This window comes from Alligator mississippiensis, chromosome 6 (assembly GCF_030867095.1).
Source record: "Alligator mississippiensis isolate rAllMis1 chromosome 6, rAllMis1, whole genome shotgun sequence".
Classification (NCBI taxonomy): Eukaryota; Metazoa; Chordata; order Crocodylia; family Alligatoridae; genus Alligator; species Alligator mississippiensis.
Window position 1 is genome coordinate 22,535,426 of NC_081829.1, and position 25,841 is coordinate 22,561,266.

The 25,841-nt window shown below is 39.7% G+C and overlaps 1 protein-coding gene across 2 annotated transcripts in view; it reads right to left on the minus strand.

Moving 5' to 3' along the window:
* ERCC6 (ERCC excision repair 6, chromatin remodeling factor) overlaps window positions 1–25,841 on the minus strand; it is a 79,001-nt gene that overhangs the window by 11,766 nt on the left and 41,394 nt on the right. Inside the window, exons 9-16 of one of the 2 annotated variants that reach the window (XM_014605075.3) lie at window positions 16,580–16,750; window positions 15,864–16,040; window positions 14,273–14,389; window positions 12,449–12,544; window positions 6,705–6,923; window positions 5,300–5,410; window positions 3,398–3,517; window positions 1,680–1,774 (exon numbers count right to left, since the gene is read on the minus strand). In XM_014605075.3, coding sequence (XP_014460561.2) covers window positions 1,680–1,774; window positions 3,398–3,517; window positions 5,300–5,410; window positions 6,705–6,923; window positions 12,449–12,544; window positions 14,273–14,389; window positions 15,864–16,040; window positions 16,580–16,750 — 1,106 coding nt within the window. The remainder of the gene's footprint in view (window positions 1–1,679; window positions 1,775–3,397; window positions 3,518–5,299; window positions 5,411–6,704; window positions 6,924–12,448; window positions 12,545–14,272; window positions 14,390–15,863; window positions 16,041–16,579; window positions 16,751–25,841) is intronic. The other variant, XM_019499447.2, reaches the window with a different exon arrangement.

Here is a 25,841-nt window from a genome sequence, read left to right on the forward strand (position 1 = left end):
AAAATAAGCATTAAGCTAAATGAGTGTTAAGTGAAACCAAAAGTATTTGACAACCCGAGATAGTGACCGCAATTGTTGTTTAATGACCCAAGATGGCGACCACAAGCGTTATAACAAAACTTGCTGAGTGCTAAGTGAAATCAGGTATTAGTTTCAAATGAGCATTATAGCAAAATAGTGCTAAGTGAAACAGCGTTAAGCGGGGGTTGCCTGTACATATACTAGATATGTTTCTTACATTCTAAACATATCTAAATGTTAAACAACCATCTGTTGGTGACTTTGGCTCACTTTAATATTTTCAGAGTAACTATTTATTTCATTCTTTTTATTTTTCCTTACCGATCACAAGTTACATACTGTGCAAAATTCTAGAAATCTTGTTGTTTCAAGTCAGGGAAGGAATGACAGTACACCTAGGTATATGGGAAGGGACACAGAACCCACAAGGCCTTGGATGCAATATTAATGAGAGAATCAGCTGTATTAAAAGGTTTTAATAAATGCTGAATCCTGAAATCAGATTTTGGCAGTCAAGAAAATGATTTATAAAACGTTTGATAATATTTAAATTGTGCTTTAAATCCTGACTCCTGCACCCTGTGTCTGTTTGTGCTCATGTATCTGACTGAAAAACGTATAAACAAACCTGTTGGTAGCCCATCAGAATTAACAGAATGCAGTTCACTAATTTATGGTTGCTCTGGTTTTGCACAGCTAACAAATAAAAAGAACAGTAGCCCGTCTTTGGTAATGAAGTCATTGGACTTATGTCTGAACACCCTCAGGGAGCAGATCTGCTAAACATTTTTTTTTTAATATTGGCAAAGTAACATACTTTAGTGTCATTCAAGTATTTTTTGTTCTAAAGGCACTACACTTTTTGGAGTACTAAATGGTGTTCATAAAGATTCACTAAGTATGGAAACTGCTCTAAGGGGCAAAAAAATGAGCAACAAGCATTTGCTTAACTGCTCCCATAGAAATCAATGAGAGGAGTACGGCTTATGAAGTGAATGCTGGTCTGTGGGCTTAAGGAAACCTGTCTCCTACTACTAGTTCTGCTCTTGGCCTGGTGAGGGACAGTGTGGAAGTCACCCTATCTTCCTATGCTTGTGTCCTTGCTTGTAGAGATGGTATGAGAATGCGCTAAGATCTGCTGATGAAAAATACTGTATTTTCTCAACCCTAGAACAAGATATACACTTTTTTTTTTTTTTTTTTTTTTTTTTTTTTTTTTTTAAGGCAGAGCGATGGGAAAAAAATCTTTCCTTGTCGTAATTAACTTAGTGGCAGCAGCTTGGGAGCCGAGTCTGCTAATTACTGTATTCTACTCCTTGTGGTTTGCACAGCGTTTATTTTTGCTTTTACCTGGCCAAAGCTTAAATGGCAGAAACTGCAGTTATCATAGTTCCTCACATAAAATGTAAATGTTAATTTCTAACAGCTGTTTTTTTGGAAAAAAGGCACATATGGTGTGTGTGTGTGTGTGTATTAATGTGATAATAACATTACTGCTACATTCAACAAAGTTATGAACCTGATTATATTTTTTCATAATACTATCAAATCCTTCAATCCTTATTACCCATTTGGTGGCAGAATTTTAAAAGGGGGCTCCAACAGAAATTCACCTGCTTAGGACAGTTAAGTTATCAGTGAATATCAGTACCACTTACCTGTGGTAAATCTTCTCTTCTATTGTACCTGCAGTAAGAAGCCTGTACACAGTCACCTGTTTCGTCTGGCCTATTCTCCAAGCACGCTCTCGAGCCTATAGCATGAAAGTTTTATTTAGTGGAAACTACCTTTCAGAAATGAAGGGCTGTATACACAGTGAACTACTGGCACCAACATGTGTTCTAAATGTACTCTGGAAACTAGCACAGTTTGAGAGATTATAATAACCACATTTCTACACTGATGGAAAGACAGCTCAAAAAAAGAGGTAAACAATTTTAAGAATCTGGTTCTAAAGTGATAAAGCACTTTATCCAATAGTTAGAATTAAAAGTTAATGCAGGATAATGTTGCCCCTTGGATGACCATGTCTCAAATTAAGATCCATTTCATACATTAGCTCGATTTTATTCATGTATTGTCCAGAAGCCTTTTCTTTTTTCTCAGTTTAATTAGTAAGAAGATTTCCTAATTCCTCATGGGGTTTTAGGAAGCATTTCTTAAATGGAACAATCTGGATCACTCAGAATGTATGTGCAAGAATTTTCAAAGAGTTGTGCTGATAGTTGACTGGAGTCCTATTTCCGCCCAGCAAATAGAAAATTAAACTACATTTACAAAAAGGAAACTAACATACACACCCTGATGTTTTCAATGATGAATTTACAGAAGGCAGCTCATGAACTTGAGAAGAAAGAGCAATTTTGAACTAGTTTTGAGATATGTACGCTATTTTAATATTTGACTAAAATGAACTATGAAATTGCTAAAAAAAAAATGCCCCAAATTAAAAGAATAAAGTTCCTACAGTCTCAACCATTCAAATGGGGCAAGAATTCTCAAAGCCCTATTACACTCATGGATAAGACCAGTTCTTTAACAGTACCAGCATAATGGTAACTTCCACTGAGGATATGGCACTAATGTACATTTTACGTGCTTTAAAAGGGGAGGAGGGTGTTGCTGCTGATGCTGTTGAGCCACTTGGCAGGGGGCTTGCCGGCAGCTGCCCTGCTTGCCGGATAGTTCCTGTCCAGTCCACTGTTGAACAGGGCAGGGGGGGTGGGGGCACAGGGCTCACTGGCAGCTGCCCTGCTTGGGTTCCCAGACACACCTGCCCCCTCAAGCAGCTCTGCTTTGGTGTGGAGGTGGGAACTGTGGAGAGGGAATAGTGCTGGAATTCCCAGCTCTGCATTGTGCAGAGATGCTCTGGAGACCTAGCACTCATTCTCTGGAGCTTCCAGCTCTGTACTGGGAGCCAGGATAGAGAGCAGAGAGATCCCCAGTCCTGGCGGTTATCAGCTCCTGACTCCTGGGGGTAGCCAGAAGCTGAGCAGCACCAGGACTGGGGACAGAAAGCTCCCTGTCCCCTGTGCCCCCCTGCTGCCTAGGCTGACTGGGAGCAAATTTGTTCCCAGTGTCTATACATGCAGTACTGTGCAGTAAGTGCCTGTATTTACAGGTACTAGATAATTGTGCAGTAGCCTTATTTACTGTGCTGTAAATGCTATACATATGTGACGCTTTACTGCTCAGTAGACCGTGACACTTTACTGCTCAGTAGATTCATCTACTGCGTGTAAAGCATCTCACGTAGACATGTCCTGAATCTCACTAGATAGTTCAGGAAAAAATTTAAGAAGCCTCCTCCTCTTTCAACACCCATTTTTTTCAATTTGGCTGTTAAATAGAACACGATGAACCAAGCAATACCAACCTGTGTGTCTGTACTGGGATTCCAGTCAGGATCATAGATAATAACCCTGTCAGCACCTGTCAGGTTGATTCCAATGCCACCAACTCGAGTTGTAAGAAGAAAAATAAATATGGATTTATCCTGTAACACATGCAATACAAGACAGAATTTAGCAAAGCTTAATTATCAAAGTAGAATGTTACTTTTCTCCTGCTAATTCTTGCATAGACCAATTGTGTATTTTTATGTAAGAAAGACTGGTCCACTTCAGCCAGTAACATAGAAGTAGAAAACCAAAATTAATCTGCAGTCTAGATCTAATTCAAATATTCACAATGAAATCATGATGTGCACTTATACCACAAACTCTCTGGAAACAGCACTCTTAAGGATTTCATTCTGGGTTCTTGCAGGGTTTAACATTTAACATTCTTGCTATAACTGAAAATCTTTTTTTTTTTTAAAGAAAATTTTAGTCACTCTTGTTTCATCATATATCTGCTGGAAGTTAATTCCATACTTAGGTTATATTAGTTAAGAACGCATTGTCCCCAAATCTCACATTTCATCCTGGGCTTTGTGATCTTTGTTGTCCCAGAGAAATACAACTGTTACTGTAGGTCATTAGATCAAAATATGATCTAATGTAGTTAGAGTTTGACTTATTAATTACTTAGAAAAGTTGGACCGTGGTACTACACTGCTACCAGAAGGTAGCTTGGAACTAGTGAAGTAGGTGGTAGGTGTCCTTATAGCACTGTAGATCATGCAGGAGACAGACACATTCCCTATTAGCTGGAGGCTCTGCACACAGCTTTAGGTACAGTAAGCTATAGGAATCTAACATGGAGCTAACACATGCATGGATTATTTTGGCAGTCCTTATCTGGAAAGAGAAGTTAAATTTTTTAGGGACCTAGAGAACAAAGACAGCATTTTTAGATGATGCCCCTTCCCAGTCATATGCATATACTGAGGAGCAAAACTGGGTCCAGAGGCTTCATTCTGCTTTGACAAGTGCACTTGCAAGCCTTAAATGGAGGAATAGCAATATGGTAGAGCTTAAAACACTCCTCCCTTCCCACTAGTGTTGCTTCAATATTACCTGGGCTGAGTTTAAGCTAGCTCCTCCTGAGCTAGAAACTGATTTCCTGCAGCTATGTTGGCACCTTAGCAGTGGCAATGGTTGTTTCTATGGAGAATGACATAGGCTGGTGATGAAAACTCTCTCTGCCACTTCATATAGAGTAACATTGATTCTACAAGACCATAATTATCCCTTCTGTTGGTAATGCATCAGACAGTACTATCTAACTTGATCTTCCATGGCAGCACTGACTGTGCATAGCTAACAAGTGCAAAAACTCAATTCTGTCAGTCACGTCAGCAAATTTGACAAAGATGTAAAGGGATCAGGATATGCCTAGTGTTGCCTTATTTACTTATTCACTTTTCTGACCAAAAGTCAGATATTAAAGTCTAATGTTTATTCAGGGGTATAGGTTGTAGCCATGTTGGTCTAAGGACATAGGTTCTTCAGGTAAATCTGATATCTTTTATTAGACAAACTCAAATAGTTTATTAATTCAACAATTTATTCAACTCAACAATGTTTATTCATTCTTTTACAAGAAAATTTCTTATTCAGCCTTGGGCCTTGGTTCAGAGAACCAAGCTTCAATTTAGGGAAAAAATGGCAATTTCTTTCTCTTACTCCTTACCTCAAGAGAAACAGTTTGTCTTGATCCAGAACTCCAAAAGCTTGAGAGATCCTACCCACCCAGAGATTTAAGCCATAGTAACTACTGAAATGGAAGAAATGTTTTCAAATGCACCAGAGCAAATAGTTAAAAGCAGTCTATTTTGATTGACTTCAAGCATCAATCACTGGTAAGAATTTATGGGAGGGCTGCAATTTCGCACCTCATTATATCTTGTTATAAGAGGCTGTCTGGATGCGATTGTTGTAGTACCATCCATCTTGAGGTAGGAATAGTTTCTCTCTCTCAAAAATGCTTCAAGGATGTGTAGCATCTGTTGTTATAGAAAGATTCTAATGAAATCCCAGCATGAAATTTAACTGAATAGCATGTCACGTCATAAACATTTCTGGTATTAACCACAATGGACAATTCAGGCCTTTCCAAGAAAAAAACAAAAACCAAACAAACTCAAACTCTCTAAAATGGTTAGAACTCCCACTGAACAGCATAAGAGTACAATTCTAAGAGAGGGCAAACTAACCTCATTCACAGTATGTAGCAAATTGCACCCCCCGTCAGAAATTGACTGACAATACCAAATCCATTAACTGCAATTCCTTATCTTACACAGTTATTTGTACTGTTGTTATGAACCAAATGCAACTCAGTTATACCAACGGCTAAAAGGAATTATTCTGGAGGTACACTGGTAAACCTGAGAGCAACATTTACCCAAAATATATTTAACTACACTCAGCATATAAAGTCCCTCCAAGCATTTTGATGGAATAGACATCTAAGGCATCTTTACACATGCTTACGGGTGGGAGGGGTGCTTTAAATCAGAATGGCTCAAGAAGTGCTCTAATTGAAGCACCTGCAGTGTCTCATGTATTCAGCGTCCCACATGCTTAAAAATGACTTTAACTCATGCTCATTTGATGAGTTTTAAAGTGCCCCCACCAGTGCCATTTTGAAGCACAGGGGTTGAATGCATGAGGCATGGAGACTGCAGGAGCAGGTTAATTATCATGCTCCAGGAGACCCGATTAATCGAGCCTGCTCTGATGTGCTGTAATTACAGCATACCAGAGCAGCGTCCCCACACACCTACAGATACCCCTAGTCTCCAGTTACCAAACACAAGAAACTAAAGGAATGTTTCATCTTTGACACTTTTCAGGGGCAGCGGAATTTTGTTTTCTAATACACAACTGTGTTAAGTTTATCTAGTAAACTTATCGCTGCACATAAGGTTGTTCCCATAGATTTTAAGAACAAGTTCAACCAGAAGTCAAACACCTATAGCCCATAGGCTGAATCAGGCCCATGGAGCTATAGGTTCCAGCCTGTAAAGCAAGGGCTTTGGTGGTGTTAGGCTTTGCTTATGCTGTATGTATGTGGCCAGTGTTTTGCCCACACCATGCTGCACGTAGACATTGAGTAGCATGCAGCAGATGGGTCCTAGCACCGACCTACTGACTTTGGTCATTCTGGCTTGTCTCCTGAAAATGTTGCTGACCTCTGGGTTAGATCAACACTTGTCAAGAATGGTACAGATAGGGATGATCCCATCTTGAGCTCCCTTCCAGCCCTACTGTTATATGATTCTAAGATGTTCTTACCTGTCTTGACTGAGTAAACAGCAGCACTCTGTGACCCTGCTTATGCCATATTTTCAGCAGTGACTCTACCACTATCATTTTTCCAGAACGTTTCCAATATCCAAACTGATCCACTTCATCTATCTCATTATCTGGTACACTTTTCAAGACCTTGGGGCCACCAGAGAAAAGATCAGGATGATTGCAGATTTTTCTCAATCCTACAAGTCCAGAGAAAATCTACAGAATATAGGAGAAAGATGATTTTTTCAAACAGCTTTCATTACGTCATTTAAGGAAAAAAGACAAAAAAGGATCAGATTAGGCATAGTTAAGAAAGTCACTGGATTTTTATACCTGCAAATATTAGTTCTTGTACCGATAAAAAAGATTTCAGAGAGCTGATACATTAAAGTGGCCAGTGACATTCTACGATTTTGAGAATTAATTTTGGTGATAACATTAAGTGAATTCTGCAGTAATTTTCAGATTAATGCAAACTAATACTAGCTGCAATTTTCTGGAGCTTCAGAAAAACCACAAACATCATATCTGGCTGGACATGGTCTTCCAGCATGGAGAATTAAATATACGTTATCTGCTAAAGCTGCTATACACACAGCTGGACTTATAAATCAAGAACAAATATTACTTATGTGCTTAAGCAGGATCCTTTATTTTATGATCTTAACTCATTTGGTTGCTCTGCTTCAATCACTGAATAATTGAAGCAGTGAAGAATTCAGAGAAGTTAGACTTCCTATCATTAATTGATTCTTTTTTCATTATAAAAAATGGGGCAAATTCCTAACTGATGGTATATTTTCAATAAAAGAATCAAAGTTAATTTTCCTATTCCCAAAAGAAAAACATAAATTTGCGTAAACTAATTTGAGATAAAATTGTGCAAAGGCTAGCAGAAAATCTGAAGATGAGGGAAAACAACTCCAATTTGGTAAGTAATACTTCTAACAAGTGTAGGTGAATTCAACGTATTTGAATAGAACCTGTACACGGGGCCAAGACCAATCTTTACTTCACAGTATTGTACGAGTCATGTCCAATCATCCACTGTTTTAAATACTGTATATAATAATCCTTTTCTTTCAACAGTGAGAGAACTATAGTTAAAAATACCAAAACAACTACAACAAAAAAGAACCTGCCAGCATTGTCAAGTTGGGTGAGTCAGGACACCAAATCCATCTGCTGAGGCCACTGAAGTAATCTACACTATAAAAACTTAGCAAAGAAAGCTTAAATAAAATACATTTTCCCCTGAAGTACATATATTTGAATATTTCAGTTGTACGTGTTTGCTTACTACTAACACATAACTCAAATAGAAATTTGAAATAGCCATACTGCCCCTAGTATCTATCTCCTCTTCCTCCCCTCTCCTCTGCAAATAAGGCAAAGTCAGCAAGGAACATTTATAGTTTGTACAGTACCTTATCACGTAGGACCTTGATCTCTGATGAGGATCCCTGAGTGTTGTTGCAATAAAAATATTAAATAACTGCATTCAAACTTAGGGTCCAAAGTTTTTAAGACACTAATAATTTAGGGAGACTTAACTTGAGTGCCTAATATAAATCTTCCCAAAGGAGTCAGTATAAACTCCTGTGCAGCTGCCTTCTGAAATTTAAGCCCATATAAGGCACTTCCAGAGGGACACTGAAAATCACTAACATTTGAGCACCTTGGCTACTTTACCATTCCAAGATCAGAAACAGAATGAGAAAATTATCAGTGGGCAGCTCACACTTTTATGGTAGAAACAGACATTGCCTGACATCTCATTTGTGTCATTTTGGGTACGTCCACATGAGTGCGCACGTGTGGTCCATGGCACTGCAGACCCATCTGCAGTGCTGCAAACTGCATGCACTGCATATGCAGCTGTTTCATAGTTTCAGAGTTGGTAGGGTCGGAAGGAACCTGAGCAGATCATCAATTCTGACCCCCTGCCATGGGCAGGAAAGAATGCTGGGGTCAAATGACTCTGGGTAGGTGATTATCTAGCCTCCTTTCGAAGACCCTCAGGGTAGGAGCAAGCACCACTTCCCTTGGAAGTTGGCTCCAGATCCTAGCCTCCCTGTGAAGTAGTGCTTCCTGAAGTCTAGCCTGAACCTACTGTCAATCAACTTACGGCCGTTATTCCTAGTTAGTTCTGGTAGTGTTCGGGGGAACAGGGACTCTCCCGTTCCCGGCAGGCCCCCCCGGTAAGTTTATAGACGGCCACCAGATTCCCTCTCAGCCTTCTCTTGTGGAGCCTAAATAGGTTAAGGTCCCGTAGCCTCTCCTCGTAGGGTCTGCCCTGCTGCCCCCTTGACCATGCAACTGGCCCTCCTCTGGACCCTCTCAATGCTGTCCACATCCCTCCTGAAGTGCGGCACCCAGAACTAGATGCAGTACTCCAACTTTGGCCTGACCAATGTCGCATAGAGGGGGAGGATCACTTCCTTGGACCTGCTCGTGATGCATCTATGGATGCACTACAAAGTGCAGTTAGCCTTCCTGACCACGTCCTCACATTGGCGCCCCATGTTCATCTTGGAATCACTAGTGACTCCAAGATCCTTTTATGCCTCTGTGCTGATGAGAAGAGAGTTCCCCATCCGAGGCCAAGGTTCTGCAGCCTTGGGTCCACCACGATCTGCTGGCTGGGGAATTGGCTCCGTTGTTGGACCTAGAGGGTGGTGGTTGACGGAAGTCAATCGTCATGGTGCCCTGTGACCAGTGCGGTCCTCAAGGCTCTGTCCTTGGACCTACATTGTTCAACATCTTCATTAATGATGTGGACACTGGAGTCAGAAGTGGACTGGCCAAGTTCGCTGATGATACCAAACTTTGGGGTAAAGCATCCACACCTGAGGACAAGAGGGCGATCCGGGCTGACCTTGACAGACTCAGAAAATGGGTGGACGAGAACCTGATGGTGTTTAACACCAAAAAATGCAAGGTTCTGCACCTTAGGAAGAAAAACCTGCAGCATGCTTATAGGCTCGGCAGTGCTACGCTGGCTAGCACTACGGATGAAAGACTTGGGGGTCATGATTGACCACAAGATGAACATGAGCCTGCAATGCGATGCTGCGGCTAGTAAAGCGAGCAAAACGCTGACCTGCATGCATAGATGCTTCTCAAGTAGATCCCAGGACGTCATTCTCCTGCTGTACTCGGCCTTGGTGAGGCCACAGCTGGAGTACTCCATCCAGTTTTGGGCTCCATAATACAAAAAGGATGTGGAGAAGCTTGAGAGAGTCCAGAGAAGAGCGATGCACATTATCAGAGGCCAGGAAAACAGACCTTATGACAACAGGCTGAGAGCTACGGGACTCTTCAGCCTGGAAAAGTACAGGCTCAGGGGTGATCTGATGGCCACCTATAAGTTTATAAGGGGTGTTCACCAGGATCTGGGGGAACATTTGTTCACCAGAGCGCCCCAAGAGATGACAAGGTCGAACATTTATAAACTCCTGCAAGACCATTTCAGGCTGGACATAAGGAAGAACTTCTTTACTGTCTGAGCCCCCAAGGTCTGGAATAGCCTGCCATCAGAGGTGGTTCAAGCACCTACTTTGAATGCCTTCAAGAGAAAGTTGGATGTTCAACTTGCTGGGATCCTATGACCCCAGCTGTCTTCCTGCCCCCAGGGTAGGGGGTGTGGATTCAATGATCTTTCAAGGTCCCTTCCAGCCCTAATGTCTATGAAATCCTATAGGTATGCTGTTGGTTCTTTCTCCCTAGGTGCAGTACCGTGCACTTGTTAGTACTGAATCCCATCCTATTCTCATCCACCCACCACTATAACCTGTCCAGATCTAGTTGTAGCCTGTCCCTTCCTTCTTTTGTGCCTACCTCTCCCCACATCTTAGTGTCATCCACGAATTTGAACAAGGTGCTTTTCACCCCCTCGTCCAAGTTGCTCATACTTTCCAGCCACACTTGAGGGACTCTCTCAAGCCCTCAGGGCACCCGTCTGCTTTCCCTGCTCACAGAGAGGCACCCCAGAGAATTTGGGGTGCCTTTCCATAAGCAGAGAAATTGGGGTTCTCTGCTCAGCCAGACCCACTCCCCAGCAATTGCAGAAGACAGGTCTAGCTGAGTGGGGAAAAGCCCGTCTTTTCATATTCAGCTAGACCCGCTCCCCAGCAATTGTGAGGGACAGGTCTGGCTGAGTGGAGAAAGCAGGGAGATCACACTGCCCCTTGTACTGCACCGTCAAGGGTAAGACAAGAGGCAACATACATTTTGTCCAACAAAGCAAAACACTAAAGCACAGCTGATCCATTTTATTAGGTAACATCTATTTCTAGCCTCGGTGACATAGCAACATGCACTATCATGCACAATGATCACTCAAATCTCTTTGGGATGGTGAAGGGGAAGAGGGAGGCACAGAAGATTGAAGGTGATACTATCTCTTTTTCTCATATAGACTTGTGCACATTTTAGCAGAATACCTATATTCTATACTGAAAATGAGACAACATATGGAAATGTGCATCTAACTCTGTATCACATCAAGAAAATCACATTTCTCCTTCAAAGGACAGTCCTATCCTGTGAGAGCTTCTTCAGTAGGACTAGAAAGCACAGTGCCTGCATAATGCATACTGAGGGGTCAGCTGGATCAGAGGCTGGAAATACAAGACTCATAGAAAAAAGCAGTACATTTTACATAAATTCTATGCCAATTATTGCTCTTAATTTTTCCTCAGGTGGAAATAATGCTGGCATCTGCTGTGCCGAGTGTCTGGTCATTGACTGTTGCAATAAGGACACAGCTCGGAACTGGAGTTGCAGCAAATAAAACCCTTGCAGTTCATTTTAGTCTATCCATGTGTTGTCGTAACAACATAGATCTTACAATTCTGTTAACTCAACAGTAGAGAAGGGTGAGAACTGGCTATTAAAAGGTACCAGTATATGATGTTGCTTTGTTACTGCTGGCCTGAGCAGCTGGTTAAAGCACTGTATGTAGGATTCTGTAGTCCTCAGAGACTGCACCCTGAAGAGCAAAGAGGACAGAAGTTATGGGATATACTGTAAAGTTTCATAGGCTGTATATGGATCCTCTGAAATAAATGGGACAAGAAAGCGTGGGATATTATGCAAGCTCACTTCATACACTGAAGAAGTTCCCCTCCCTTGCAAGGTGAAGTATACTTCTTCAGACACCATTACTGCATTCTCCCTTCTAGAAGAGAGTGTTATGGTGCTGAAAGCCAGTGACACTTTTGGGTCTGTACTAGGACAAAGCTGCAAAGATCATAAGTTCTTCTGCCTATGATTGCTCTTCAGGTAGAAATTAAAGCTCCAAGTGGATGCTAGGAAATACTCCCTCTCCTCTTTCAATAAAACAGATTCTCATATCCAAGTCAGTATTCAAGCTCGTACTGAACATGTAATGACTTCCTCAACCACTAGTAGTCTCAAATACCTTTCTTTTTAAAGGACTCCTGGGTATTTTGATTAAAAAGGTGCTTAAGCAACAAAAGTCCATTGCATTCTATTACTTTTGTCTTTAGGCTCTGCAGAGCAGACACCACCTGCTAATCTCTACAAATTTTGTGAAAATTTCAAGGAAAAAAAAAGAACTAATGTTAACAGGACTAGAACCAAAATCGCCATGTGTTTCCCCTTTGAGAACCTGCTCAGGGTCTAGAGAGAGGACTACTGAAGGGCAGTCTATGTCTTTATCAAAATGGTTACCTTTAGACTCTTAAATGCCATTGTCTACTTTAATTAATGCCAACCTGCATTTCTCCATTGAGGATCTGGTAAACTTCTTTGGAGTCAATGAACTTTTGATAGACTTGACGTTGCTCAGCTGTCAAACGGCAAAACAAGACCTACAAAAAAACCCATATAGTACGTGAAGTTATTTTTTTTAAACTTTGTACAATATGAAAATTGCAACAAATGTACTGCACTTTTGATCCAGTAGAAATGCTAAATTAAGAGCTGCTGTATAGGGCTCATTAAAAATGAGAACCCATAGGAAAAGGTAATAGTGTTAGGATGAGTTTCATTTTCAGTTATTCACTCCCTTATACCAGTATCATTCATACTGATATAATTTTTAAACTTTACTTTTATTTTATGTTTCATTACTTAATTATGTAATGCTGATATTCGCTTAAGATAAAGGCTCTTTCAAGTGATTAAAAAAAAATCCCCAAAAAAACGAAGTTTACGGGAAATACTTTCAATACTGAATCTATGTCCCTTAAAACTTACACTCCTTTTAGGACCTCCTCAGAAAACAACAGGTTAGCACATATAATCTATTCTGTCATCAATCTTTGAACGTGAGCATATAATGATTTTTCAAATGCCCTGTTGGGCTAAAATGGAACAAAATCACTTGCTTGTATCCTGCAGGGCACCAAACATTATGCTGTATGTCAAACTTTGTACAGCTCAGTAACTGACTAGAAGAAAAATCAAATTGTTTTAGTCCACTTATGAAAGCATTCTTCAGGGAGAGCAGCCCACACTGAAATCTTGTTAAAGAGTTGGATTAAAGAGAGCAGAAGTCTGCGTGGTGGATAAGTAAGTCCATACTGATGGCTCACTGTCTGCTCCTATGCTCACCCAGTGAGAAATCACTAACACATCCACTTGTCTTAAGATGGCACCTGTTTACATAACTTTGAGAGAAGAATGTAGCAAGGTGCAATTGCAAAGCCAGCAGGAAGAAGAGACGGAAGAAAACTGGGAGCACAGAAATGAAATCTGTAGCAAAAGAGGTGGGAAAACCTAACCCAGATTAGAAACGGTTATTTCTGGAACTCACAGATACTTAAAACAAACAAAAAAACCCACCGTAAGTTATTTATGAGGTAAGTTCAAGTTTCCCAAAAGCATTCATCTTTAGGAAGGTAGCAAGCATGGAATTTCAATCCAAAAATGTGAACGTATTGGAAAAAAGTATTAACCCATACAAAATGAAGGTCACAATATAAACTGGTTGACCACCTAACTACTACTGTGAATATCACACATTTCTCTAGCAAAATTAACCTCCAAACTACTTAAACAGCAACAGTTTAAATATGCCTAAAAGTGATTACTGTTAGACATCAGAGGAAACATCCTAATGACAGCTCAACTGTTTTGACTTAGGGTGCACGTTTTTGGCCATACAATGCATGCAGTAACCACCCTCTGTAAACCAAAATGGAATGTCCTTTATGTAACTTTGCTTTTAATATATAAGTATAGCTGTGCAGGGACCAGACCATTCCATGCTGGATAGAAGAAGCTGTAACAATAGCCTTTGGAGGGCTTCAATCCCTTAAAGATGAAAAGAATGTATCTGCATTTATAAATTCTAACAGGTAATTAACAGATATTTACAAAATAAATCAGTAGTTGTTCAAGCTACTAGTCACTTTGACCTCCACATTTGCAAACATTAACTACAGAGAACTAAAAATACCAAGGAACCTTTTTGCTTCGGTAAGCACACGGTTGCATATTTTGTTGTCCAAAACCTGTTATCAAAAAAGTTGGGAAGTCTGGCTACAGAATTCAGGAGGAGGAGGAGGATCAAACTCCATATATCTTATACAAACCTGTTCATTTTTATCTGGTAACGAAAGGCTCATTTTCACATCAGCCTTCATTCTCCGCAGCAAGTAGGGATTTATGGTGTCCCGTAAAACACATGCACACTTGTAGGCAGTTTTTACCTTTAGAAGAAAAAAAGCAAAAATTTGCGTTTAATTTTCTTAATATAACGGGTTATAGGTGGAAAGTCAGCAAAACTAGCTAGTACAAACCATCCACATTATTTCTTCTACCCTTCAATGGATGTGGTTCTATCTATCTATCTAGCAAATTTCATGACAATTCATGTTACCCAACCATTACATTTAATAAATTGTCTCTCTCATAACAGATACCATTCATTTATTGTGCTCTAATTTGATGGAATTTATTCCATATAAAAGGAGATCAGAAACAAGAGATTTACTGGCAACTGAGACACTTCCCTCAGGCAAGTCCCTTTTATTAATGAATCCTTGTGTGTAATCTTGCATAAAACCCAAAAGCCACATGCAAAACTGCTAATATACAGACTGAAGATCAAAAAGAAGCCTGTTGGAAGCCTGCAGCAATGGTGGTTACCAGACAATACGTGAAGATTAGTGTCCACTTGAGACTATTAAAAAAAAAAAAAAAAAAAAAAAAATCGGTACAAGAAAATCCCTATGATCACAGAAACTAAAGGTCACTCTGGCCTTAAATGCAGCATATGGTTCTGTAATGGGTAATGGATGTGTGAGATGGGTATTAACTATACGTAATGGCTAAAAATACCTTCAATTCTCTTAAAGCAAAACAAAGAATACAATAAATTATTGATATGTAAAAAAATCAAAATTAGCCACCCAATTTAGTAAATTACCAACCATGACACAAGAGAAGCTCTTACACTCAGAATAAAGAAAAAACTGTAGAAGATTATGTACATAAAACATTACCAGGAAATCTTATAAACAATTCATATTCTAAGCCTCTATATAAAACTTTAAATGTTCAGATCATTTTGCAAGTAATCTATTTACTAATTTAATAAATGTAATGCAGATATCCATCACTTAATAAAAAAAAAAAAAAACGTAAAATACTGAAAACTATATTCTTAAACTACTAAAGATACATTTTAAAGAAAGACACACAAACATTTTAGTTTCCAAGATTAAATTTTGTTTTAATAACATTTTCTATGATGAGAAGGGGAATATTTTATTTGTTTAAAATTTCTTTCACTTTAGGTTTAAAGTATCTCTCTATAGCGTCTGAGTTCCAAATATTACAACTGGTGAAGTCAATCAGAAATCAAAATAAAAAAAAAAAACAAATGGACATTTCAGTTTAAGTATAAAATATGTTCTTTACATTTTTAATCATAGAATATGAATCAATTGAAGGCACCTGATCCTGCAAACACTTATGCTTTGTACTAGTGCCCAGTCCTAAAGAGAGGTATGATACCACTATTATGTGTATAAAAGTTAAAACACATGTGTAAGCATTTACTGCATCAGGGCCTAAGATGCACAGTTTAATACACATCTCCAAATAAGTTCTGAAATGACAAAGCACAGTTCCTGTTAAAATTAATAATTAACTACTAAAACTATTCTGATGCACATTTACCTGCACAGGAGAGGCATTGGAATATCCTCCCATGGTTATTGGGACAGAAAATTGTTCCATGAAGACGGGCAGCGTTCCCAATTTTCCTGGGAATACAAAGTCAAAGAGGGACCAGAGCTCCTTTAGGTTATTTTGCACAGGGGAGCCAGACAAGATGATTCGATGGGGAGTGCGGAACTATTAATATAAAAAACAAAACAACTCAGTAATAAAACGTTTTTGTGAATCAGTTTTTTTTTTACAAGATTCCTGCCTCAGAAGATTATGTGTCACATAAATGAAGTGTCATATTTTAAAATTTATAGCATATTACCCCTGAAATATACATGAACTGTTTATGAAATATTATCTATTGAAGAGATAGATCAAATAAAACTTAACAATTATTTTATTTTGGGCTGCTTTAATGATAAACATATATTTGTTTTAAAGCCCTTTTTTATGATAATGTACAACATATTCTAAATTTGTCCTGCCATTAAGCCATTAAAAAGCTATAATGATTATTGTAAACAATTAACACCCCCCTGCAAATATGTACCCAAACAAGTTAAAAAAAAATGTCTTATGTTTTCATTCTTCACCAAAGTGCAATGATTCAACGGCACATAACATAGCTGCTACCAGGATCCTGGCCCCCCTTATTTTTTTCAAGTAACTTATTTTTCTAAAACAAGTACTAAATGAAATACTTGGTTTGCTTTCTGATACCGTACCTGTTTGCATGCAAGTGTAATGGCAGCATTTGGATTTCTAATTTTATGACCTTCATCTAAAATTATATAATGCCAATCATAGCTGTGGATATTATCCTGCATCAGCCGAATGTAGGAATAGGAGGTAATCAGAATGCCATGGCATCCAGCAATTTCATGAATTAGTTTCACCTGCAGTCAAAACGATAGACAGTCAATAATTCCATATTGAAGAGATCACGTTAAGACCTAGCAAACTGTGAATTTATGATCCTACTGTTGTTAGCCTACTGCATTTGGGGAAAAAAATTTGGTACTGCTGTTTTTCAATGAAACGAGCATAATCAAAGCTGGTCATCTCTCATTACAAATGGGCAAATTCATTAAAAAAAACCCAAACTGTTTTACTGTAATAGTGTGATTCCTAAACAACTAAAATAACTCAAAATGGATGTAAATATTGTTAAGCTTTGTAGCAGACTGAAACATAGTTTTAAGTCCATTTAGGGGAAAAAATACCACTCTCTTGAACTAAAATTCAAGACCTATGTTTGAAGGTTATAAAAAGATAAACTTCACCACCGAAATAGGTTTCTTCAAGTCCTACTGTATCTATTTCACATTTAATTGTAGCTAAAGTGCCAAACTTATGCACAAAATAGGAAAAAAATAGTTAACAAAGAATTATTTTGAAGAGATACAGAAATCTTTACATTTGGTTTGTCCTTTCCTGCATCCTGAACCAAATTCCAATATTTTCTTTTTTTGATTCCTGAACCAATATTTGTAAACTATCAAATTACTTACCTGACTTATGAGCTATACCCCTTTCTCATATTCTTCATCTGTCTTAGATGTTTAGGTATAACTCTGGATTTGGGAGAGTATTACTTTCCTTGGCTGCTTTGGTGTTATTCTGGCCTTAGTATGTCCGCATCTCAATCTACTGTTTTATTTTCTTAACATGCCCTTGAGATGGGTGTTATAATCTTTTTTTATATGCAAAGAAGAGAAACCCTGAAAGACTAAGGCAACTGGCAGACATTAAAGCAGTTACATGGTCAGGATCTGAGCAATTGTGTCTCACATCTCCAAAAGACCATGACCTGCCAGGTCACACTACTTTGGGGATTAGGCATAAAATTCCCTCATTCATAATCACAGGCGGCGGAAGGCTGGGGCTAACAGGGCTTATCCCCCTCAAACACAGGGCAGTGAGTAGGGCCACAGGGCAGCCTGGGTACAGGCTCTGAGCAGGTACAGCAGAGAGGGAAGGGCATGCACAGACAGACATAGAGCCACAGCCTTCCAGCAGCCCAGCGTAATGTAGAGCACTGCCCACTACAGCAGGTAACTCTGGCATGGGGAAAGGCTGTGGGGAGGCAGATCGATGGCCCCGCAATGAGGGAAAGAGTGGGGCATAGGGAGGGGAAGGGCTGGGATGAATGGGGCTGTGGGGAGGGCTGTGGAAGGGTTGGAGACCGGGCAGCTTGTTCAGAGGTGCAGGGGGGCTTCTGCTGCTGTGTGCATAGCAGCAGAGGCCAGGGGGCATACGGCCTCCAGATCTGTGCATGCAGCAGAGGTGGGCTGCCTGCTGTGGGCTGGAATCTGAACACTGCTGCTGTTGCTCGGGAGTGGTGCGATGCCATGTGCCTGCCCCTGCTTGGCAGGAAGGGAGTTCAGCAGAGTCAGTGTGAAAGCATGCACGTGTGCAGCCCCCCCACATATTTTCTCCCTCTGCCTGTGATCCTAATTGTGTAGCTGCCAGATGCTAGTACATGGGGAGCCCTGAATCAAAAGCCCACGGGGCTCTCCTGACCAGGCAGGTTTTCTACCTTGCCCTGTGGGGCTTGCACATGTGCTACAGAGCAAGGTGGTTAGAGGCAGTGTGAACAACTGGGGTGCTGGAAACTCTTGGCTCCCCAGCTGCCCCTGCCCCAGATGTAGAAGTGGCACCTGGGGGGCATGGAATTCCCTGAACCATGGCTGTTTCTTTCATGGGTGCTTTGAAAAAGTAGCCAGGTGTGTGGCTATGAGCTACAAACCCCTTTTTTAAAGGTGCAGGGAGTCACAAGCCCAGCATTGGACAGCTTCTACCCAACATTGGGTTCACAATCCCTCCTAATGTCCCTCCATGGAATCAGGCAGCAGAGAGGGTGGGGGAGAGCTAGGACCTAGGTCTGTCCCCAGCCAGATGTCACTGAACAGGCAAGGGACAGCTGTGTCCCAGACCTTGGGATTACCTCATGACCAATCCTGATGGTCAACTGAAGAGTGGGATCTGGCACAGACAGTCATGCCATATGTTCAGTTTAAGGATGTGATATAAACAAACCATAAAGAAGTTGCACAATAAGTTGTACACATGTGCAATATCTTTGTAGCTCATTTAATATAGTATCACACCATAAACTGGCTTTAACATTTAGCATGTTACAATGTATTGTGCGATTAACATCTTAATTGTGCCAAATATGCAACACCTGCCAGGGCCCTAATGGTACATATACACAGCATGGTGCAATGTAAATGTATTCTATTGTCTTACTTCCATCACCCTGAGTTTTTGTAGGGAAGAACAACATATAAATCAAAAAAGTATATAAATATCATAAAGAAATATACCAAGCTTGCTAGAAACATGCTAGCCTGCATTTCAGAATCAGCACAGTACAAGGCTCTGGAATTACAGATAATCTCTAGACATGTTAACGCGTTTGAGCTCATAAGCTTTGCTTCTACTTGGGAATTATTAGCTAGGGTGTAGCACTGGGCTAATACAGCTATAGTACTTTCAGTTTTAAAGATAGTGAGTGCACAGCTAACTCCACATCTGCATAGTGTTTCTTTGTTCTGTGTGTAGACATACTCTAAGTGACTTGCCCAAAATCACTCTGGGAGCTTGAAGTGCAGAATGGAAACGAATGTAAGTCTCCATCCATTAGGCTAGTACATTAACTACGAGGCTAGCTTTTTATTAGTCTGTTTGTACACTGCCTAAGAAAATGGTCCTAGGTGTTGTCATAGTATAAGAAAAATAAATAAATTAATTACCATTTTCCTGGACACTAAGAGGATCAAAGATCAAAGCTTGGGAATAAAATGACTAATGAGAAAGTTGAGAAACAAAGATAACGGGTAAGTTTGACAGCAGAACTATGAACTACAGGTTCTAAAACTTATTTAATTTGCTTTCAGGAAGTTCAGAGAAATTTCTGCATACATAAGTGTCATACCTACATTTGTAAAGTTCAAAGTTACCCACTAACAATCTGTAGCAACATTTAGACAAGGAGTATCTTTACAATTTTCTAAGTGGAGTGCCTTTTTATAGGTGAACTTGCACACTGCCTGCTGTAACCATTTACTACTTTTCCAAGAAGTGTGTGTATTCACTACTCACTCAGGGCTTGATGTTGCATCACTAAAACCAATGGGAATTCTACATGTGGACATTCATGCAAAAATAAAATCAGAAAGAGGATGACACCCTGGATATCTCCCAATATTGCAAGCACCCAAGATGAACAATAAAAAAAAAAAATTGTCAAAGGATGAGCAGAACTGGGAAATTACAAATATGATCATGTTTCCAAAAGACTTTTGAGCTTCTAGAAAAACTGTTTTCTGATTTTCAAAATCAGAGATCCTAAAAAACAAAACAAAAAGCAACTTCTCCAACAGTCCAAAAACCAAACCACACCCAGGGCTTTCCCCTTCTCAAAAACTCAAAAATAAAGTCTTAGAGTCAATCTTCCCTTTCTGTGAAATTTCTTTTTACAACAGATTGCTGTACAACTAAAAATACAAAAGGCAAAGGATATAAATCCTGATCCAGATAAAAGAATTTTGGCCATGTAAACATTATCTACCAAAATAAGTCTAATGTAATTTAAAATAAAAGTAGAAAAATTCTCCTTTATATCTATGACAGAATATGAAATCTTTATTATCTTTATATATAGAAGCAGAAACATTCCTGGACAAAAATATACACATATAACTTAACCTTCCCTGGATCATTCTCAATATTCTTTAACGGTATGTTCTAGATTCCAAGCAACAGCCTATCATGGAATATTGTAGACATCTCTACTCAAACACTTAAGACAAATCATCTCGGGCGATTTCAAATTAAAAGCTTGTAAAATATGTAACCTCTCCTAGTTTTGCAATTAATAGGGTATGTCTGCAATTAGCCTGACTTACAGAATGCTACACTGTTGTCATTAAAAGATGTTTTGTGAAAGTGCTGCTGTTATTATGGAGGCTCAAGAGACCAATCCCTCCTAGAGGGCAAACAGTGGACTGGTAGAAAACAACAGCCATAAATCACATTGTCAGGTAGCAGAGAGAACAGGAGTGAAACATAGGCACATGAAGGCCATTCACTGTAAACACAGCACAGCAGATTCCTAGTCAGGATTTACTGAACCTGTAATTAATTAAAATTTCCTTCAAGCTAAATCTTTAATAAACAAGGATTTGTGCTGACAAGGAAAAAACAGCAACACAATTTTAACAATGCATACAACATTTATTAACTATCATTTTACTTTTACTATGCACAGACATAGTTAAGGTTATACAGCATTAGGTACAGATCTCGAAATAATTTAAAGGAAAAAGGTTTTCACAGATTTCAGAGTTTAGGCTATTTTAATAAGCTAGTAGACTTCTGCTTTCTTCACTTTGCTTATCTCAAGATGTACTGAAGTGAAATTTAACTGTATTAGGATGTCTCTCTGGAAACAAATTCAGCCTAATTCTACATGGTAATGACTACTGTTTAACTGGGACAAGTTCTGCTTAATGGCGACAAATTCAGCTAATGTCGTATGAGTAAACAGAGGTTAACTATCTTTGAAATTCTGAGGTCTCATCTATTAATAAAAAGGAATGATGGAGTACAAGAAATTTTGAAATGGAAGTAAAATAAACTTTGTCTTTTATTTTTATTCAATATAGTGTTTTATAATTTCCGATTTCAAAAAGTGGCCTTTTCCCACCAAACCTGGATTGCTTACCCCCAAAGTGCAAATTAACAAATCTAATACACAGAAGTCAGCATTTTGACAAGCAGTAAACAATTTTTTTGGCCGTGTCCTTCAGCTCATGATGAGCACCAGGGAAATGGTTTTAAATGCACATATTTTCCTCTTTGTAGATAAATTAGAGTAATATTCTGTGGGTTTGTTGGAATCTAAACTAAGTACCTGAAAAAAAACCAATTCTTTGCATGTTCTCTACCAAAATAAATGGAATTTATAACATTTTGTAAATAAATAGGGGTGTGCACCAATAGAGATTTTGGGGGCCAAGTGAAGATAGCCGATTTTTAAGGAGGCATATTGGCTGATACCGATCCAATTTCTGACATCAGCCCGGCAGCTTGGAGAGCTGTGTGAAGCTGGTAGGCCTGGTGTGGTGGAAGGGAATGGGGGGAGGGGGGACGAGCAGTGGGAACAGTGGCAGGAGCCACCAAACAAGCTGCCAGACCAGTGGCTCCTGCACGAGTGGTGTGCAGCAGAGGGAGCTGCTCCCTCCACAGTGGGCAGCGCTTGCCCCAGCCCCAGCCCCACTCCTCCCTCACTGTAGGGGCCTTAATCTGCCCCCCCATTCCCCTTCCACTACACCAGACTTACCAGCTGCACACAGCTCTTCAAACTTCCCAGCTGTGCTCCTTGTCACCTATGTGCTGCGCTGCAGCTGCGTGTGTTCGTGGGCCATTTATCAGCCAAATTACCGGCTATAACAGTCCTATTTCCAATACAGACAGTTTTCTTTATATTGGTGCCAATCCGATATCGGGCTGATGTATTGGTGCACCTTTATAAATAGAAATGTAAATTTGGTGCTCCCATGTCAGAATCGGAATTCTCTGTCTCTCTATTACAGAAGTGACCATATCTTCTGGACAGAGAGGCAGTTAGCTGTGTTAGTCTGAAATCAGGCAGAAGACAGGGTAGAGATGCAACTTATAGACTAACTAATCAGAGAGGTGTAAGCTTTCATAAACAAAGGTTCACTTCATCAAATGCTAACTGCATCTTACTCTTCACAAAGCTCACAAAAACTTACGCATCTTTGATTCAGATAGTCTACCCCGTCTTCGATCTCTGGACAAAAACATGTACAACTGAACTTTGCAGAATCAAAGTACAAACGAAAAGTGACACTATTTGCTAAACATTCAGATGGGTATTTATAAAGGAAGTGTGAATCTACCAGTCAAAAATATGATCATTTACGAAACCATATTTCATTTGTCAATCAAAACTGCATTCTTCAGCACTCTTTTCACTAACTCATAAATAACCACTAAGATCCATAAATTCAGCTTATAAAACCTCTCACCCCCAAACAAGCTAAATGGCACCATGAAAAGGCTTCAGAAGGACACATTACAATCTTTAATAATGTAAAAGCTGCAATATGAATAACTAGAGCACTCACTATATATTTAATGGCAATGCTATTTGTTGTAATTTGATATTGTTTACTTCCATATTTAAAACCATACCAAGATAGTATCTTTGGGTATATCTGAATGTTGTTTCTGCTACAAGCTCAGTTCATTTTTCCCCCGCATGCTCAATAACATACCTACCCTATGAGTAACGGCACAGTGCTTAACTAAGTTTGTGAAAAACAGCATGTGTCTACACTGCCTTGAAGGTGAGCCTAGGAGAGCTGTGGGAAGCACTCCTTTTCCCTGTTCATAGTATGCAGAAGTTCAGGAAATTAGGCAAGAGTGGGGCTTTGGATGGCCCTAAGTGCATGCTAAGAAGAACACCTGAGACAGACCTGGAGTGCAACTCTGGATGCACGTTTAGTACAGTGAATAAAGGGTTTTCTCCTTTATACAAATAACTTGCAGTATACCATGAATAGGACTTTATTTATGAAGTGCAAGAATTGGTTTACTTCACTCTATTTCATCCTGAAAGATCTGAAACTGCTCTGAACATCCCGGAATCATTTAACTTATCAATCAAATATATAAAAAAAAAGACTGGGGTATTTTCAGTAACCACAAACAAGAAACAGCAAGTTTATTTCATCCAAATGGTTTTAAACTTGCCTCAAACCATTTGGAAAAAACAGGAGTTAAAAGGCCTTTCTTCTTCAACCCAGCTACTGTTTTCTATCCCCAACCAACTTCACAAATTTGCTTTTCTTTGAAGACAGGCGGTGTCATTTTACCTGTTAATAATGCCTGGAGGCTCCCAAGATAAGCCACCTCTGTAAGTGATGTCACTGATGGAAGGGGGAAAGAAGTAGTCTGTCCTTTGAAGCTAGGGACAGACATTACACATAAACTGATTTAAGTGACCAGAAACTAGTTTAACCTGTAACAGAACAAACATTCAGCGCACATAAACCAATTTAAAAATAGCTGGAACTGGTTTGAGGTAAAATTGGATGAATGCAGTATCAGACTTAACTGATTTGGGTCAAAGCAGTTTATGCAATGTCTGTCTCAGACTCCTTCCTGGTTTAACTTAAACCAGAGTCCCCCAGCATCCCAGATGCTTTGCAGTTCTGGATGGGGTTTTCTGCTTCCAAGCACGACTGACCCCACCCCTCTGCTCCCTGGCTGGAGCTCTTGCAGAGACTGCAGGCACAGCAGGGTCTACCTGGTTTCCTTGTCCCCCAGTCACCACTCCCTGTTCAAGCAGAGATTCCCCCCCTCCCATTTTCCACAGCACAGACCGTAGCCAGCATGTGGTATGCTAACTGATGTTGAGAGGTGTCTGTGTAAGGCACACAGGACAGTGTCGGCTCACAGCTTTTTGGAGCTAATCAACAGGTAGCTGGTAATGTCCCTCTATTCCTTCCTTGGAAAAAGTTGTTTAAGAAGAGCTTGAACTAATGAGAGAGGCTTTTTTTGCTGATGGGCTGTTAAATGCTCTTATTAACTCCCTGTGTAACTCCCTGCCATGCAACTCCTTGCTGGCTCCGCTGGGGGGGCGGGGGGGGAACCCCTCCTTAATTAGAGGGTCCTGCCGGGACCTGGTCATGCCCCCCCCTCAGCTCAGCATTGTGGAAGGGAAGGGAGGGCTGCTCTAGCGCACCGCCCACCCCTCCCGACTTCTGGCCTGAGCCACTGCAGATATGTGCCTGCATTTTTTCAGTCTAGAGGGGATGCCTGTGTGGTTACAACTGGTTCAGCCCAGCCAGGTTAGACTAACATGCAAAGACTGAATCAATTTAGGGTCAGGCTTTTTGAATGCCTGTCCTTAGCCTGAAAGACCAGATAGAAAACTGCTAGCAATGAGACTTCAAAAGAAATTACTGCATCCCATTTAAGCTTGCATGAACATTACAGCAGTGTCATGTCACTTAAGTCAGCTGGCTGGGTGGTCAGTTTATTGCTCACAATTTAGCTTTTTAAACAACATTAACCTTTTACAGAACCAAAAGTGCCTACAAAAGAAACAGAGGAAAAAGTATTGAAAAAGGGAACAGGTTCAGCTATCCTTTGGATACTTTAACCATATCACTTTCTACAATAAAATATAGTTGCAAATCATATTCCAGTTAGGTGAAGAAGAAATTCAATTTCCATTATAAATCCACAACTAAAATCCATAAAAATGGAGTGTCTGCCTCAAAACTGGTATGAAAATGGTTATAGATGGCTACAGTAAACACAGACATTTATACATTTTAGGCAGAGATTTAATTTCAAAAGCAAACTGACCATTTTTTGATTCAGGAATAGGTAGGAAAAACTGTCACAAAAAAAGTGTCTGAGTTAAAAAAAACAAAAAGCCTAAAAACAATAGGCTGACTTTCTCTGGTGCCCTCGCTTAAGGCATTCAGAACTCAAAGGTGCAGCACGAGGGCAGTGTTAGAAGGCTGATTCTATTTAAAGAGAAAATCAGTTGCGAGTATTTGAATTGTTCAGTTTATAGCAAGGCCAGTGGGAATCCTGAAGTTGTCAATGTTTCCCTTTCTCTACTTAAAAAAGTTCTGTGCAAGTTAGATTAATTAATTAACAATAACACTAAAGTAAATATGCACTGTTTAATTTAGAAAGACATGCAAGTACACTACTGTGGTCAACAGACAGTTAGGACTTGGATGAAGACAGACTAAGTTAACTGAACAACAGGAAGCTATTAGCACATAAGAGTGCGATGTTCATTTTTTGCTGTGTACTGTAATTGTATGGATTATTTCTCAATAGAGTTAATCAAGTGCAATTAAGCATCATTCCATTTTAATATTATTACAAGAAACTCAATAAACATTTAAAGAGAGATTTAAAATGATT